The 15,998-nt window shown below is 42.1% G+C and overlaps 1 protein-coding gene across 2 annotated transcripts in view; it reads left to right on the forward strand.

Moving 5' to 3' along the window:
• Window positions 1-13,393, forward strand: part of UBE4B (ubiquitination factor E4B) — a 34,175-nt gene extending 20,782 nt beyond the window's left edge. For both annotated transcript variants that reach the window (XM_021537806.2, XM_021537805.2), the window contains 15 exons: window positions 74-172; window positions 622-735; window positions 1,225-1,423; window positions 1,633-1,771; window positions 3,774-3,873; window positions 4,589-4,716; window positions 5,073-5,171; window positions 5,561-5,796; window positions 6,491-6,617; window positions 6,909-7,053; window positions 8,111-8,245; window positions 8,643-8,834; window positions 11,007-11,181; window positions 11,641-11,787; window positions 12,104-13,393. In XM_021537806.2, the coding sequence (XP_021393481.2) occupies window positions 74-172; window positions 622-735; window positions 1,225-1,423; window positions 1,633-1,771; window positions 3,774-3,873; window positions 4,589-4,716; window positions 5,073-5,171; window positions 5,561-5,796; window positions 6,491-6,617; window positions 6,909-7,053; window positions 8,111-8,245; window positions 8,643-8,834; window positions 11,007-11,181; window positions 11,641-11,787; window positions 12,104-12,162 (2,094 nt within the window). In that variant the 3' untranslated portion in view covers window positions 12,163-13,393. The remainder of the gene's footprint in view (window positions 1-73; window positions 173-621; window positions 736-1,224; window positions 1,424-1,632; window positions 1,772-3,773; window positions 3,874-4,588; window positions 4,717-5,072; window positions 5,172-5,560; window positions 5,797-6,490; window positions 6,618-6,908; window positions 7,054-8,110; window positions 8,246-8,642; window positions 8,835-11,006; window positions 11,182-11,640; window positions 11,788-12,103) is intronic.
• Window positions 13,394-15,998: the final 2,605 nt, after the last annotated feature.

A 15,998-nucleotide genomic window follows, 5' to 3' on the forward strand; every position in this document is an offset into this window, starting at 1 on the left:
TTCTTTCATTGTGAGGGTTTTTTACTGCCCCAGAACATTTCAATACATTTGCCACTATTCATCTTACTTTCAGAACAAAGTAGTTGAAAAGTACTTCTCAGGGCCTGCCATTACTCTTGAGAACACCCGGGTTGTTAGCCAGTCCTTGCAACATTACCTGGAATTAGCAAGGGTAAGTATTTTCATTCCTTAAAAAAAATGCATAATATGTGGGGTTTTTGGTCTTGACATAGATGAAGAATATAATGTAAAAAAATTAGCTTCTGTCTTAAACCACAAACCTTTCAGGACATGGCTGAAATGAATTGGGGAAAAAAATTAGAGTGCTACGAGTATTTCTCTGAGGATGTAAGCCAATTCAGAAAATATCAGATCAGTTAGTCATGAGTTACAGATCATGTTAAAGGATGAGTAAGTACACACTGTGTTAGTAGTGTGTTGCACTACTGTTGTATTTACATCTTTGGTTTAACTAATGTCATAACTAACACATGCATATAAAGGTGGTGATAAGACTATAACAGAAGTTTTACTGAATTTAGTGGATTTTGTAGAACACAAAAATACAGACAAACAGAAAACAGGACTGTGATGCTGAGAGGTATTTGTTTGCAATTGCAGCAAGAGCTGTTCAAGATCCTGCACAGTATCCTGCTGAACGGGGACACCCGGGAGGCAGCTCTCAGCTACATGGCAGCTGTGGTCAATGCCAACATGAAAAAGGCCCAGATGCAGGTAAATAAAGGGAAATGCTCTTCTTCTGATTCATCCAGCCACAAATAGCACTGGATGGCTCATGCAGTGGTGGTCTGGAATGGAGGACAAAAGAATTTTGAGTGCCTGCTACCACAGGCAAGAAGCCCTGCCTTCTTTGTTTCAATACATTTTCAAACATTTCTGAAATTAATCTGTTTTACCTATTTAAACAGTTTATTTCTTCTCTTAGAACTGAGATGTCACTTCATTAACAGGGTTTCTGTATTACATGTTCAAAGCTCTGTACTTGCCCTGCCCCATTTCTGAGAGCATCATTCCAACTGACTGTTTACCACACTGCTTTCCCAGCTGGTAAAGTTCTGGGCTTTGTATGGTGTCTGTAAAAGGAGCAGTGCAGACAGGGAATGGCCTGGCTCCAGTGAAACCTCAGGGATGGGATTTTGGCATTGTACATCTGCCTGTACTTCTCAGCTCACGTCCTCAGCCCTTTGCTTTCTCACCCCACAGACAGACGATCGTTTGGTGTCCACAGATGGCTTCATGCTCAACTTCCTCTGGGTACTGCAGCAACTGAGTACGAAGATAAAGCTGGAAACGGTTGATCCCATGTACATATTCCATCCCAGGTGTCGAATCGAGCTTCCCACAGATGAGACAAGAGTGAAAGCAACAATGGAGGAGGTTGCAGCCTGGACTGCTGAGCTTTGTTAGTACTCTTACTGAGATATGTTAAGCTTTACTGTGCCTTCTGATATGGAGGCACTTGATTCCAGCAAATAATTCCCTTTTCCTAAATCCCTTTTCTTGATGCTGTCTGCTTTGCCTCGTTTTGAAGAAAGTTGAATTCGAGGTCTCACCCTAGATAAGGCAGTTCATTTTAAAATTTATTCACCTGTACTGTTTTCTGTTTTCCAGACAGGGACCCGTCTCCGTTTTCTGAGCCGAAGTTCCCAACGGAATGTTTCTTCCTCACCCTGCACGCGCACCACCTGTCCATCCTGCCCAGCTGCCGTCGCTACATCCGCAGGCTGCGCGCCATCAGGGAGCTCAACAGGTTGGCAGCAGCTGCTGGGGGTGCTCCCACCAGGCAGGAATCAGATAAATAAAGGAAATGACAGTGACAATCTAGGTGAAACTGGTGCTGAGTACAGACCCCCTCAGCTTTCTGGTACTCTGCTGCTTTGAGCCCTTGGGAAATTTGGGTGCATTGGGGGACTGTGGCTTGAATCAGGAATTTGGGTAATAGTAAGATGGAGGGTATTGGTTACACAAGACAGCTCCAGTTGGTGAGAAGATGATTCTATTTGAAAGATAATATTTGAAAGATATTCCTCAGAACAATTTAGGATTCGTGGCACTACTTAACACTGTTCATTATAACTAATCTCTGGTGTGGTTGGCAGGATGTGGGCATCAGTGCCTCAGGCTCTCTGGCAGAGCTGGAGGAGTGTGTGTCTGATAATCAGGTCACTGTGCAGATGACTTATGGTTTCAGAAACAAGACATTGTGAGTTGTGCCTGTTTTGAACATCCCAGAAGATACTTACCTTTTTCCCCTCAGCTTCTGAAACAGAATTTGTCATACTCTCAGGACAGGGGGAAAGAAGTCTTCAGCATTGAAGGCTTAATATTGTTCTCCATATGTAATTCAGCATATGGTTTACTGTTTTCAAAATGATAAATACATTATGGTGTTAACATGAAGATACTCCTGTTTTCCATTTCTCTTGGCATAAGCCCAAATAGACTTTTACAGTTGCTAAACCTTAAAGAATACTCTGTTAAAATTAGAACAGATTTTTGTATCATCAGTATTTTCCATTGTTTATAATTGCACGCATTGCAATTTGGTAAATGTTCCTTGGCAGTAATGCCATGAGTTCATTACAGGATTTTTGGACTGCATTTGAAATGATTTCATTTTTAAAGCATATGCAGGCCAAGAACCTGGGAAGCAGCAGAGAGCAGAGCAGGAAGACCCAGTATATGTCAAAAGAAAAACTATTTTCCTATAAACAGCCTGTGGATTACTTGTAAAAAAGCCATATGTTGGCTTGAAAAAGGAATTGCTGCTTTTTCCTTATTTAGAATTGTTTCACAGGAGTTGCTGATGCAGCAGGCTCCATCCAACGGTGCAGAGTGAAGAGCTCTTGGCTTTACTGACAGCAACAGGAGCTTAGGCTTCAGCATTTTCCATGAATTGCTTAGTTGCTTGCAACACTGGAAATATCTTTACGTCTTGTTAGTAAAGAAATTACGCTGGATATTTGTCTGCTGTAGGCAGAGATTGACATGGAAGAGAATTTGTGTTTAGAGAAGGGATGAAAAGGGACTGTGTTCATGCAGTTCAGTGTATGAGATTTGTTCTAATCAGCTGCACGTCCTGAAAAGGATTAAGATATGTGAACGCATGGATTTTTTAAATGCAAATGGTTGTGTGTAATGTGCATTTAAGTTCTCTTTTCTGTGGGGCAGCATAAGAAGGTAGGTAAGGAAGGGGAGGAATATCAACCCCCTTGACCTTCTGGTCCTACTGTTCACATATTGAAATCCCCTACACACCTGAGTTTTCTTGGGAGTGAAGTATGAGAAGTGTAGAACAAAACCAAAAGAAATAATTTGCAGTAGTAGAAAGGGGGAAGATACACAGGATATAGACCTGCAACTTTCTTGTTTCTAACAAGACTTTGTGCTGGGCACCTTTTTCTTCCTTAGCTGATTTGTCTTCCAGTTTCCTTTTTGATACTAGAAGATGAATGAACTCTGTCTCATTGATGGAACCATAATTTTCTTGTGTTAAGGTTTAATTTTCATGTGTGTTGGAGCTAGTGTATGTGCTGCCTCCGAGTTCTGGCTGTGCAGGTGTTCAGTCTGCATTTACAAAAGCAACTTATTTGTCTTGTTATGATGATGGATGATTTCTTTGAAAATCATCAGTTTTTTTCCCCACTTCTCTGTATTTCCTTGGTGTTTATCAGATAAGTCAGTGAAATGCCTTGTGCTGGCAGCACATTTACCCTCTGTCATGATAACCAGTTCCTGCATCTGGTTTTCAGGACTGTTGAAGATTTGAAAAACAATGAAAGTCAGTGGAAGGATTCTCCTCTGGCCACCAGGCATCGAGAGATGCTGAAGCGGTGCAAGACACAGCTCAAGGTTTGTAAGTGATTCAATTCTCAGCTACACTTCAGTGGGCTGTGTGTGTGTTGACTTTGTGTCCCAATGTTTATGTACAGCTTCTATCTTATGCTGCTTGAAAACGGTGGGTTTGAACCTCTGACCCCTGAATGCTGCATTGGATGGTGGTCATGACAGAATATAACATCAGTGATGAATTTAAGATTCACAGGAACACCAATAAGAAAAATCTGTGTTTTTTAATTGGAGAGAGACCAAGCAAAGGGACTGGGCTTTGTTCAGGTGTAGCTGTGTGTGCACAGTCCATGCACAAGTAGGAGTACTCAAGTCACTGATCTCACACAGAATTCCTGCAAAGATGAGTAAGCTGGATTGCTCTGTTTTTTGAAGGCCTGTTCTGCTTAGATCTTCCTCAAAGAAATTGGCACAAATGTTTTGAGCTGTAGCACAAAAATGGGTTTAATCACACGTTTTCCCATTTTGATAAATTTGTTACTTCTTTCATTGTTCTGATAAAGCTTGTGAAAGGCACATCTGTCCCTGCAACTCTAAATTGTATTTTACTTGCTGTGTTGGGGTTTATGTGCCCTATTTTCTTGAAATAAGAGTGTAGTGTAAGAATAGACCATTGTGTAATTGTCGTGATTCACAGATATATTGATTATCTTGAAGAGGCTTCACATTTCTTTATGCTGTCTTGCCCTGGATTAATTTTTGTGTGCATGTTCTGCAGAAACTGGTGAGGTGTAAGGCTTGTGCAGATGCTGGTTTGCTGGATGAAAACTTCCTCAGGAGATGCCTGAATTTCTATGGCATGGTGATTCAGCTGATGCTTCGCATTCTTGACCCTGCCTATCCCAAGTGAGTGTCAGGTTTATCTGTGTAAATTGTATCAAAGATATTGCAGATCATGTTGGATGGCTCACTGAATTTAGTAGTTCTAGAATTAGTTTAATTTACAATGTCTGCATTGTTATGGGGTCAGTGGCATGCATCCTTGCATGGAATATTTCTGTTATTCAAGAGTTTAATGTTCACTTGGGTTGGGGGGCCCCCTCAGGTATGTTTGGTACCCTTGAAGTACTGACACGGAGTTCTGAACAGTCAGACTCTGATTCTTATACAGGGTTCCCATGGAATAATTCTGTAAGTACATGACACTTCCTGCTTAACCCTGCTGGTTTACTGTCTTGTTTCTTGTCTCTTCTGTTTTACAGCGTAAAATTGCCTTTAACTCCTGAGGTTCCGAAAGTATTTGCATCATTGCCAGAGTTTTATGTAGAAGATGTTGCTGAATTTTTATTTTTTATTGTACAGTAAGTAAAGTTATATTTGAAGGAAAATTGTACTACCACTTGTCCCTTTAGCAGGTGGCACATGCATAAATTGAGGGTGAAAAAGTAGTTTTCTAACTATCTGCAGTTAATGTTCTGGTTATTAACAGCAGCCATAAGGTTATGGCATGGCAGCATAGCTGCAGCTATAATGCACAGATGGCACCAAGGTCCCTTCTAAACTAGATTTTTCTTGGAAGAAACTTGAAAGTTTTTTGATTCTCTCCCCAGGAATTTTCTTTATGGTTTTCAGTGAGACCTTTTGATCTTGTGATATGCTAAATCATCACTAGAATAAGATTTTTTAAAAGCCATAGCTTAGAAGTAGAACATTAGGCTTGGGGGTTTTAATTTAGTTTTCCTGCTTCCAGATATGCTCCTCAGGTGCTGTATGAGCCCTGTACTCAGGACATAGTGATGTTCCTTGTTGTGATGCTGTGCAACCAGAACTACATCCGAAATCCTTATTTAGTAGCCAAGCTGGTGGAAGTGATGTTCATGACAAATCCAGCTGTTCAGCCCCGGACACAGAAGTTCTTTGAAATGATTGAAAATCACCCTCTCTCCACTAAATTGTTAGTCCCCTCCTTGATGAAGTTTTACACAGGTAAGTGCTTTGTCTGTAGCTCACTGAGTGCACAATAGTATTCCAAGCCCAGAGACTCTGTTAGCTGCTGTAGCTATTAAAAAAAAATCCAAACAAACCAAAACACCCCAAAAACCCCCAATAGATCTTGAGTCTTGTGAAGATCAGGCTGTTATGCTCAGGGATTGAGGCAAATAGAATGTCCTTTCACAAGCTGTTGTGCACTCACAAGTCCAGCAGTGTGAATTGATGATACAATTGTTTTTGTGGTCTTTAGATTCCAAAATTAAAGCTTTTTCTTTGCATTGTATCCAAAGGAGTATTGGAATTTTAGAACTCCTTGTTGTAGTTGTGCTAGTCCTGTAAATTTGAATGTTTCAGAAGAGTTTTTGCACCCATAACAAAAACAAGTATTTTTGTAGGCTACCCGAGTTTTCTTAGTGAGATTTTAGACTGTGAGATGAAGAGTAGAATAGAACAGAATGTTTTGGTTTCTGGGGGTTTTTCTTCTGAAATGAGGCTGGGTCTAGATTGGGAAATATATAGTGTTGCTTCTTCTAATGGGAATAAAGATGGAGACTTCTGAACAGGAATTGAATTTCATCTCTTAATGTTTCTCTGGGTGCTTGAAGCTCATCACATTGGAGGCAGTAGGAAGAGGTGTCTTGCCAGAGAATCCTGGTGGGAAAGTTTTGGGATCTGTTCTCTTTTCCAGATGTGGAGCATACTGGAGCCACTAGCGAGTTCTATGACAAGTTTACAATCCGCTACCACATCAGCACCATTTTCAAAAGCCTCTGGCAGAATATAGCTCACCATGGTACATTTATGGAAGAGTTCAAGTGAGTAAGAGGTTGTGTGAGGCAGTTTCCTCGTGCAGGCTGCTCAGGAGGGGGTCCGAGGAGCTCGCTGCCATTGGGACTGGGAGATTCTGCTTTCTGTTGTATCTTACGTGGCAGCCCCTTCCAGTACAACTGGGGTATTTCTAAACTGAGCTCTGGACACCACCATCAGCTTGGCTTGGGGAATGGGATCCCTGTTGGAACTGTGCAGTGCAGGAGTGTTGCTGGGGTTGCAGGCTGCTCTGCACACCCACCTGCTCTGCCGTGATACCTGTGTTTCAATGTTTTCAGCTCTGGGAAGCAGTTTGTGCGCTACATCAACATGCTGATAAATGACACAACTTTCTTGCTGGATGAGAGTCTGGAGTCCCTAAAACGTATCCATGAAGTGCAAGAGGAGATGAAGAATAAAGAGCAATGGGACCTGCTGCCCAGGGTGAACAGAGCTGTTTTTCAAAGTGCCCTTTACTTTTAATTCTTCAATACAAGACCATTAAAAAAACTTTTTTATAAGGAACAGCACCAAAGAGCTGCTTATGAGGAGCAGTTCTCAATGCTTTTTATGGCCATGGTCACTCTGGATGACATTTTGCAAAACCATCATTCTGCCTAGTTATGTTGTAGCTGGCAAAGAGAGTGGTGTGAAGTAGAAATAGTATAAAATTTCAAATTACTGTGCACTTAATTCTAAGTGGAGAAAAAGACACTTTAACCTTCCTGAAGGAGGTTTGGGAAGATGCTCGCCAGTTGAATTGACTTCAAGGAATAGAAGCTTCTACTCTGTTAATGCATTGGTCCTTGGTAGATTCGATGCAGACAGTTATAGTCCTGTACCTCAGAGCTTGGCCTGATTAAACAGTAATTGTGTGTGTTGACCCACCAATGTCAGGCATTTCTATTTTAAGGTTATTGATTTAAAAAAAGAAAAAGCACAAGAGGAAAAGCTATAAAAATCTTGTTTATTAAAGATATTCTGGTTTGCTCTTCTGAAGCCTTTCTTCCTGTCTCTGCCTACCAGCAAGGTAAAGCCATTGCTGTAGTTACAAAATGGGCTGGTACATCATCTACAGATTGTTCCACCAGGGAGTGTTTATTATTTATGATGGTGCATAAATTAGAGAGAATTAGAGAGAGCTTCATTTGACTCTCAGATCCCAAGCTGGTTTTGAAGTATTGACATTTGGATAGAAAGGAAGCATAACCCAGTTCTGCAGCTGTGAGGAGCAGTTAGAGGATGTAAATAAACTCAATAATCACAGGGGTTTGTTATGCTGTTTGTATTCATTCTGTAGTGTTGCAGAATTCTGGCAAATTGATGCAGACATTAGTACTAGGTAATAAAATTGAGCAGCTGTACCTTAGACTAAAAGATGTCCCACATCTGTATTTGAATTGTTGTCTTCCTTTTGTCTAGATGCCCTTAGCATTGTGGCTGTAAGGTTTTGCTGAACGATGGTGTAGGAGATGCCATGGACGCTGTGTTTATTTTGTAGGATCAGCAGCAGGCCCGGCAGTCGCAGCTGGCTCAGGATGAGCGCGTGTCCCGTTCATATCTCGCCCTGGCAACAGAAACTGTTGATATGTTCCATATCCTTACCAAGCAGGTCCAAAAGCCTTTTCTCAGACCTGTAAGTCCTGCTCAGATTTAAGTTGGTTCCCTGCTTCTCTAACATCTCTGGATAATAACCTGGAAATGTTTGGTAGCACTTAGTCTCTATTCTCCTCCCTTTTCTCCAGCTCATTAAAATATAATTGCTGTTGATGTTATTTGATGTTGAGAGCATTACCTGAGTCACTGAGATGGTGTGATCCTCCCAGACAGAAACTGTTTGCATGACATTTTTTAATGGCAAACATGCATGAAGAACAGACGCTTCCTGGGAGCCTAACAAATGAAATTTTATTAGTTAGATAGTTTCATTAATTGGAATGAATAATTCCTGATCTTGCTGTGTGCAACTCTAGAGATAACCTTCTTTATCACTGCCCTCACACTGTGATCTGTGTTTTACTTTGCTTTTGTAGGAACTTGGACCACGACTGGCTGCTATGTTGAACTTTAACTTACAGCAACTGTGTGGCCCCAAGTGCCGTGACCTGAAAGTTGAAAACCCAGAGAAATATGGGTTTGAACCAAAGAAGCTGTTGGACCAACTGACTGACATTTATCTGCAGCTGGATTGTGCTCGCTTTGCTAAAGCAATTGCTGATGATCAGGTGAGCTCCAGAAGGATGAAGGAGAAGGGCAAAAGCTCTGTGGACAAACAAGACTTTGCAGAACATTCTAGGAGCATTTCATCTTGCTTGTGTGCTGCCAGCCAGTTTGTCTTACATCCCTGCAGTTTGTTTTCTTTCAGCAGATTATCTCTGTTCATATTCTGTCTGCTCTTTGTAGATGGGCATTCCCAGTTATTTGCAAACCTGTAAACATACAGAAATATCCATGGCACTTCACATGCATAGGAAATTTCCTGAGCTTGATGTGCTTATTGCCTACAGCCTTATTGCAAATTAGCAGAAATACTTTGTCTCTTTGCAAGTGGGAGAACTGAGGCGGAGTTTTGACTCCCTCCCCCTTCCTCATCGAAACAGGCAGAGCTGGGACCAAGAGCCTCCTTCAACAAATCAAAGTTCATTCACTGCTTTACAGTTTCCAAATTGTATTCCCTCTGAAATCACTTTATTAAATGGCTCTGTAATAAACTGACAAAGCACAGCATGTATGAGACAATTAACGACACCTTTGAACTCATGTTAATAGTCAGAGCAAGATAAGCTATTGCAGCTGTGTTCTTGTAAAGTCGTCAAACTACTCAGTCACATCTGTCCATGCCCATGTCTTATAACACCAACTTCAAAGTATAGAGGGCAAGAAATGTTCACAGCAGCTACTTGAGATTCTAGTGGATGATGTCTTGCAGCACGTGAAGCTGTTTGCATGTCTAGTGAAACAGCAGTATTGGGGTAGCTCAGGATTATTTTTCTGTAGTTATTTAAGTTCTGATAATTGCAGATAATACCAGTACCACATCTGAAACAGACCTTACGTGTTTGCATGTATATAATGAATATTTTTATGCTGTTCACTATATATGAGAATGTTATCAATCATGCATCCATGCCAGCCACAGCAAATGCACAGACTGACATAGGGATTCAAAAGAAAGAAGCCTGCGGGTGTGAGAACTGGAAAAAAGCTTAATTAACAAAGTGGCCCTTCATCAAAAAGGAGTGAGGGGAGTGACCAGTCTCTTGGAAACTGTCAGTGACAGGAAAGAAACACCAAGGAAATGTGTGGCTGGTTAATGGCTACTGGTATTGGGAGAGAAAACAAAACAAACAAAAAGTTGCTTGATCATGGTGGGATCTCTCTAAAGCATTTTGAGAGATGTCCCATTTGCAAATCCCAGCACGCAGCAGAGGGAATCTGCAAACGTTTACAGAGCCCTGGGCACGTTGCCATTGTTCTGTTCCCTCTGGGCACGAGAAAGGCGTTTGGGTGGGCACTGTGTGTCCTGCCTGCTGAGTGGCATTGCTTGCTGCAGTGTGCAGTAGATGAAAGAAGTGGGGCTCTGTTGAACACTTTCAAAATCCCAAGGGAAATAGAAATCTGAGACTTAGTGTGTTTTGTTTTGCCATATAATTCAATCTTGCACTGTAAAGTACATAACATTTTGTAGTAAAAGGATTATGTCAAAACATGATATTGTGAACTTGAAAGAAAATGGTGTCTCTGTAGAACACAGACAGCTACAAAAGTCCTTCCCTGACACTTTTTCACTTGAAAGTAATGCTTGCTTCAGTTGCATTTGGTCTCTCTGGATAGTCCTACTGCATTGGGTGGCAAATTTCCAGCATTCACTCTCTCTGAGCTGTCTTACTATTTTTGCAACATTGTGGGGTGGGTTTTTTGTTAGTTCTTGTTTGGATTAGGAGAAAGAATCACTCCTTTCCCAGTACTGCCTTGCATATTATTGGAGGAGGTAAGAAATTCATTATATGCTGTATTTTCAGCCAAGGCTTGTGAGAACAGGGATACAGAAAGGAGAATGGCAAAACAGATGTTTTGTCTAAGAACAGCTCTTAATAATTAGTCAGCTTCTCTGAGCATCTTCCTCATTTTCTTTAGGTGATGTTGCCTTTTTTTTTTTTGGTCCTTAATAGTTCTACAGTGGTGATGACGGGTAAAAAAATCGTAAGTCTACCCCAGTGTTGACATTTTGGTGCTAGATGAATGCTACCTACATACTGTTTGCTTTGATGTAAGGTTGAGGTTTCATTGAGCCTTCCTTCTGCCATTTCAAAAATACATTAAATATCTTTACTATTTCTATGGCATGTAAGGACACTACGACTCATCAAAGTTGTCTTTTTGTGCTTTGCCTGTAGAGGTCCTACAGTAAAGAGCTCTTTGAGGAGGTTATCTCCAAGATGAGGAAGGCTGGAATCAAGTCTACCATAGCAATAGAGAAATTCAAACTGCTGGCAGAGAAAGTGGAGGAAATCGTTGCCAAGAACGCCCGTGCAGAGATTGATTACAGCGATGCTCCAGATGAATTCAGAGGCAAGTGGAGTCTTCTAAACCCTGCCTGTCTAGGAGAGAGGGATTTCATTTGTTGCAATGATTCCATATGCTACTAGAAACTATATATTGCTTTTCATAAAAACATCTTGCCTTGCATCTTGCTCTATTTCAATGACGTATTTAAGTAAATACAGAGCTAAGAGTTTTTTTAGTTTTCCCTGGGATTGTACTGTCCATGATTGTCCTAGCCATGCTTTGCTAACATGTACCTGAAAACAGTAACACCCCCCTACAACTGAAAATAGGGTGACAATAGGGAAAGCTTAGTCCCAGGTCAGAAAGGGGAAAGTGCTGTGAAGATTTATGTCCATTTAACCATTTTCTCTACCTTCAGCAGTGTACTGGGGACCCTGAGCACTGGTTTTGCAGTGTGGGTTGATGGGAGATAACATTTGTAGCTGTTTGCTCACTGTAATGAGGAGAGCCTTGTGCCCTCAGATCCACTGATGGACACTCTGATGACCGACCCCGTGCGGCTGCCCTCGGGCACCATCATGGACAGGTCAATCATCCTGAGGCACCTGCTGAACTCCTCCACGGATCCGTTCAACCGGCAGACGCTGACGGAGAATATGCTGGAACCAGGTACCGTGGGACAGCTGGCACGTGGGCTGGGGGCAGCAGCTCCTGGGCAGCTCTGTAATTCCATAGCACAGTGCTGAGGCCTCAGCAGAGGTGACACTTCTTTCATTTCAGCTTGCACAGAAAAGTTCATTCCCTCTCCTTTCCCTTTTTCCGGGGCAAAAAAACCCTCACAGCCTTGCTTTCTTAACTCCTGGGCTGAAATACATCATGGTATATAAATGGGAAAATGGCTATTAGTCATGAGGGACTTTCTTATAGTACTATTACCAAGTAATTTAATAATTCTTTTCTCTCTCTTTTTTTTTTTCCTTCCTAGTGCCAGAACTTAAAGAGCAAATCCAAGCCTGGATGAGAGACAAGCAGAATGACCATTAAAATTCCCTTGCAGTGCACACCACCACCAATGGGCAGAGCAGGGCGTGGGCTGCTCTGGCAGGAGTGCAGCAGACACACTTGGGAGCTGTTGATGGATTGGCATGCCCACGGCACTGGCTCGCAGTAGTGACCACAGGAGCATGTGGACGAGGAGGAAAGCAGCTTCATTCTTGTACATATATTTAAGTGATAACGATGGTCAATAACATGGAGGACAAGCTAGGAAGTTACTTATGTTACAAAACTGTCCTCCAATATGTCACATTTTGGAGTTTTTACAGCTGAATTATTTTAGCAAAGACAAATGGATCAGGGCAGCATCCCTTCAACCTTGTTTTTTACCGCCAGATATCCGTTAATTTGATTGTGGTTAGAACCTTGGACATTTTGCTGCTAAAGTAACTTTTTTCTTTCCCTTCCTTTCTTTCTGTTCCACCCATCAAACCTGCACTGCTGTCTTTTCCTTCTGTAATGCAAAAAAACATAAACCCTGTGAAAATCAAAATCATTCCCCTGCCCTAAAAAGAACATATTTTGTGCGATAACTGTGCCTGCAACAAAGTGTTCATCTTGGGATCGTATTTTTATATTACACATATTTGCCTATTTGGTTTTTAATTGGTGTTAGACACAAGGATAATTTCAAAAGAGCGAAGACTTCACGCGTGGATTTTAATTTACTTTCCTTGAGATGTCCCTTTCCTTTATGTTGATCAAGATGCTCTGGTACTTGTGAAAAGCCTTGAGATAGAAATGTGTTAAAACAGCTGCCATGAATGAGATGCTTGGGAATACCAGGATTTCAGTGACTTTAAAAAAATAAAATACATTCTTTCAATGCTGCAGATCAATGCTAACTGACAGTTCTGAGCCATTGGAGCTTGTCCACAGAGAGCAGATACCTTTATCCCTGGAGGCTGCAGTTTGAGGCAGGGGTCATTTTTTATGTTGCGTACCAATTTGTATCCATGGCTTGGCCTTACCAAAGCAGAAAGGGTGCAGGAAATGTAGAATTACGTTTTTAAAAAAAATAAAAAAATATTCACAAACATTTTTATATTACTGCCCCCTGCATATGATACTTGAATTTCCTTTTTAAAAAGGATTTGAAACCACAGTGTTTTAAAATTAAGTTGGAAAAAAAAGGTTGTTTTTCTTTTATTTGTTTTTCGCCATGTCTTCTGTTCAATTCCTGACTCTCTTGAACTACAATAAATGATACACACTCGCACAGGATGTTTCCTTCGTCTTTCTTGTAAGAGTGTTGGTGAAAATATAAAAATTAGAAATGATTGGGTGTCTTTGTTCAGGTTTGCTGATAGTGATTTAGGATCTGGAGATAACTTAGTAAATTATGTGGAAAATTTCTGTGCACACAGATACCAGTAATCCTTTACATTCAAGAATGTTCCCAAGCAGGTGCCACTGAGCACCTATTCATAGCTCCGTGACAGCTGGTGACAGCTCCAAGGGAAATTCTGGTTAGTTTGTATAGAATCCAGCATTGACCTTTTAGGTGTGCAAATAACTCTAAATTATAAAATGTGAAGGTACAGTTGTGAGTTGTATCTTTTGTTTGTTTGTGGGTTTTTCAGTGGTACTTCCTCTTACATCATGAATGTGTATTTCTCTATAAGGATGGGAGAAGATTCCAAAGCTTCTGTCTGCATCCACTGCTGCAACAGAGAAGCTTGTTTGTTGGTTTGATAATTATAACCTTCACTTCTTCCACAAATTCCAATCCCCCTCTTCTTTCTCTTCAGTAAGTTCCAGATCAAAACCTGCTCTGCTTTTACCTGCAGGCTCCCAGTCAAGCACCCAAACCCAGCAGAGATTCTGATGTGTTACAGGTTGTGCTGTGTGTTTTCTTCTTTAGTGAAGAGGCAATTTCATTCTATATAAAAGAAAAACTTACATATTCAACTGTCCCTTCGTTATTGAGGATTTTTGTAAGAAATCTCTAGGAATATCCCAGAGTTTATACTTTTTTTTTATGAAGGACAGCTGTTCTGTAGTGAATATGTGTTTTTACTAGAAGATGATTAAACTGGCTTCACCTTATGGGTTTTTTCTGCAAGTGCGTATCATATCTTGCTTCTATTGATAGATTATAAAGTGAAAATTTTATAGTTTTGGGTTTTGCCAGGAGGAAGTAGACATATTCACATTTGGTGTGGGATGTTTTAATCAACACAATGCCCTTTAGAATCTGAATTTATATTTATTGTGCCATTGTGTCAGACTCTGACCTGAGGAATATAAATAGCAAAGTGCATTACTGAAATGCTTTGTCTAATTATGGCATACATCTATCATTTGAAAACATGTCAGTGCAGATATTGCACAAAGGCTTGTGCAATATCTTATCAGACACAAAGGCATGATATAAGTGGCCAAAACAATTTGATCTGGGAAACGAGCATCAAGTATTTCAAAGGTGTGAGCTCAGACAAGTGTTCTCCCAAATTCTGCAACTGTGAGCAGAATAATGAAATGTATTTTAATACAAGCTGCTGAAGTGCCATTCTATTGTGAATCAAACCCCTGTCTTTCAGTGGGTAGTGGACATTTGAGTGACTGAAAAGCAATGCTGAAGCTGGATTAAAAATCAATTTCCCACAAAAGCATATCGGTTGTGTGACGATTCTTAGTTCAGTTAATTAAATGCTACCTGCAGTTTTTGGTGATTTCCCTTCCCCTCACTACTATGTCATTTACCTTTTTCAATCCAACTATAATACAGAGTTTATATGAGAGACCACAGAAACTGCAATACAGAGTTCATATGAGACATCACAGAAACTGCCAGTGGAGGGATTTACGTTTGACCACGTCCGTGTGTGTGCAGAATGTCAGTGTCTCTGAGCTGGGAATGGTTTACCCCAGCAAAGGCTAACTCATACTGCGTTACAAAGTGAGCTTTCCTTGGAATTTACTGTGGATCGCCGCTCTCTCCTTGTCCTGCAGCTCTACGCTAGAGACTGGAGAAGTTCCTGGGGCAAGCGCTGATGCTGTAGAAACACAATTCAGGACAATTGATTCTATTGTATCACGATTTATCCTTGTAATGGCCCAACTGACATATCTCAGTTCTCCCTGCCGGCAGCTGTTAACAGCAGCATGCCAGGCAGGTTAATTTAATAATTTGCCCAAAATACATTATGAGGTCTAAAAAAATGACTCGGGCTGCTCAAGAACCGTTTTGAAGGGAGGGAGGAAAGATTACTAATCCCTTCCCTCTGAGCTATCGCCCTTAGGCCTAGTTTAGGATCCAATCCCACTGAATACACGGAGTGGGGAGCTGGGGAATTCGCTACCTCAGACCCCGCGTTCCCACAGCGAGAGCGCACCGGCGGTGTCCGGGCATTTCATCCCGTTTGCCCGCACACTGGCGGTGTCCCAGCCCATTTTATCCCGCTAATCCTTATACCCCGCGGTGTCCCGGCCGATTTTATCCCTTTACCCGCACCCTGGCGGTGTCCCGGCCGGTTTTATCCCTTCACCCTGACACTCCCTCCTGGACCCGCCTCCCCTCACGGCTCGGGGCGCGCACGGACACAGCGCGGCGGGCGGTGCTGCGGCCCCTCTCCCGATAGGCTCCGAGGGCGCAGCCGTGATTTGCATAGCGGGTTCCGATTGGCTGGAGCTGCGCGGCGGAGGGCTCTGTTCGGAGGGCGGTGCCGCTGCGGCCGGGCACCGCCAGGCGGCGCCGGCGGCGCGGCCGGCTGTGATTGACAGGGCGGGGGCGGGCACACGCGGGCTCCGCGGAGCGCCATTGGCGGGCCGCGCCGAGGGGGCGGGGCGGCGCGCGGCGATTGGCGGAGCGGGCGCGCTCC

The sequence above is a fragment of the Lonchura striata genome, chromosome 24, assembly GCF_046129695.1.
Source record: "Lonchura striata isolate bLonStr1 chromosome 24, bLonStr1.mat, whole genome shotgun sequence".
In the NCBI taxonomy this organism is placed as follows: domain Eukaryota; kingdom Metazoa; phylum Chordata; class Aves; order Passeriformes; family Estrildidae; genus Lonchura; species Lonchura striata.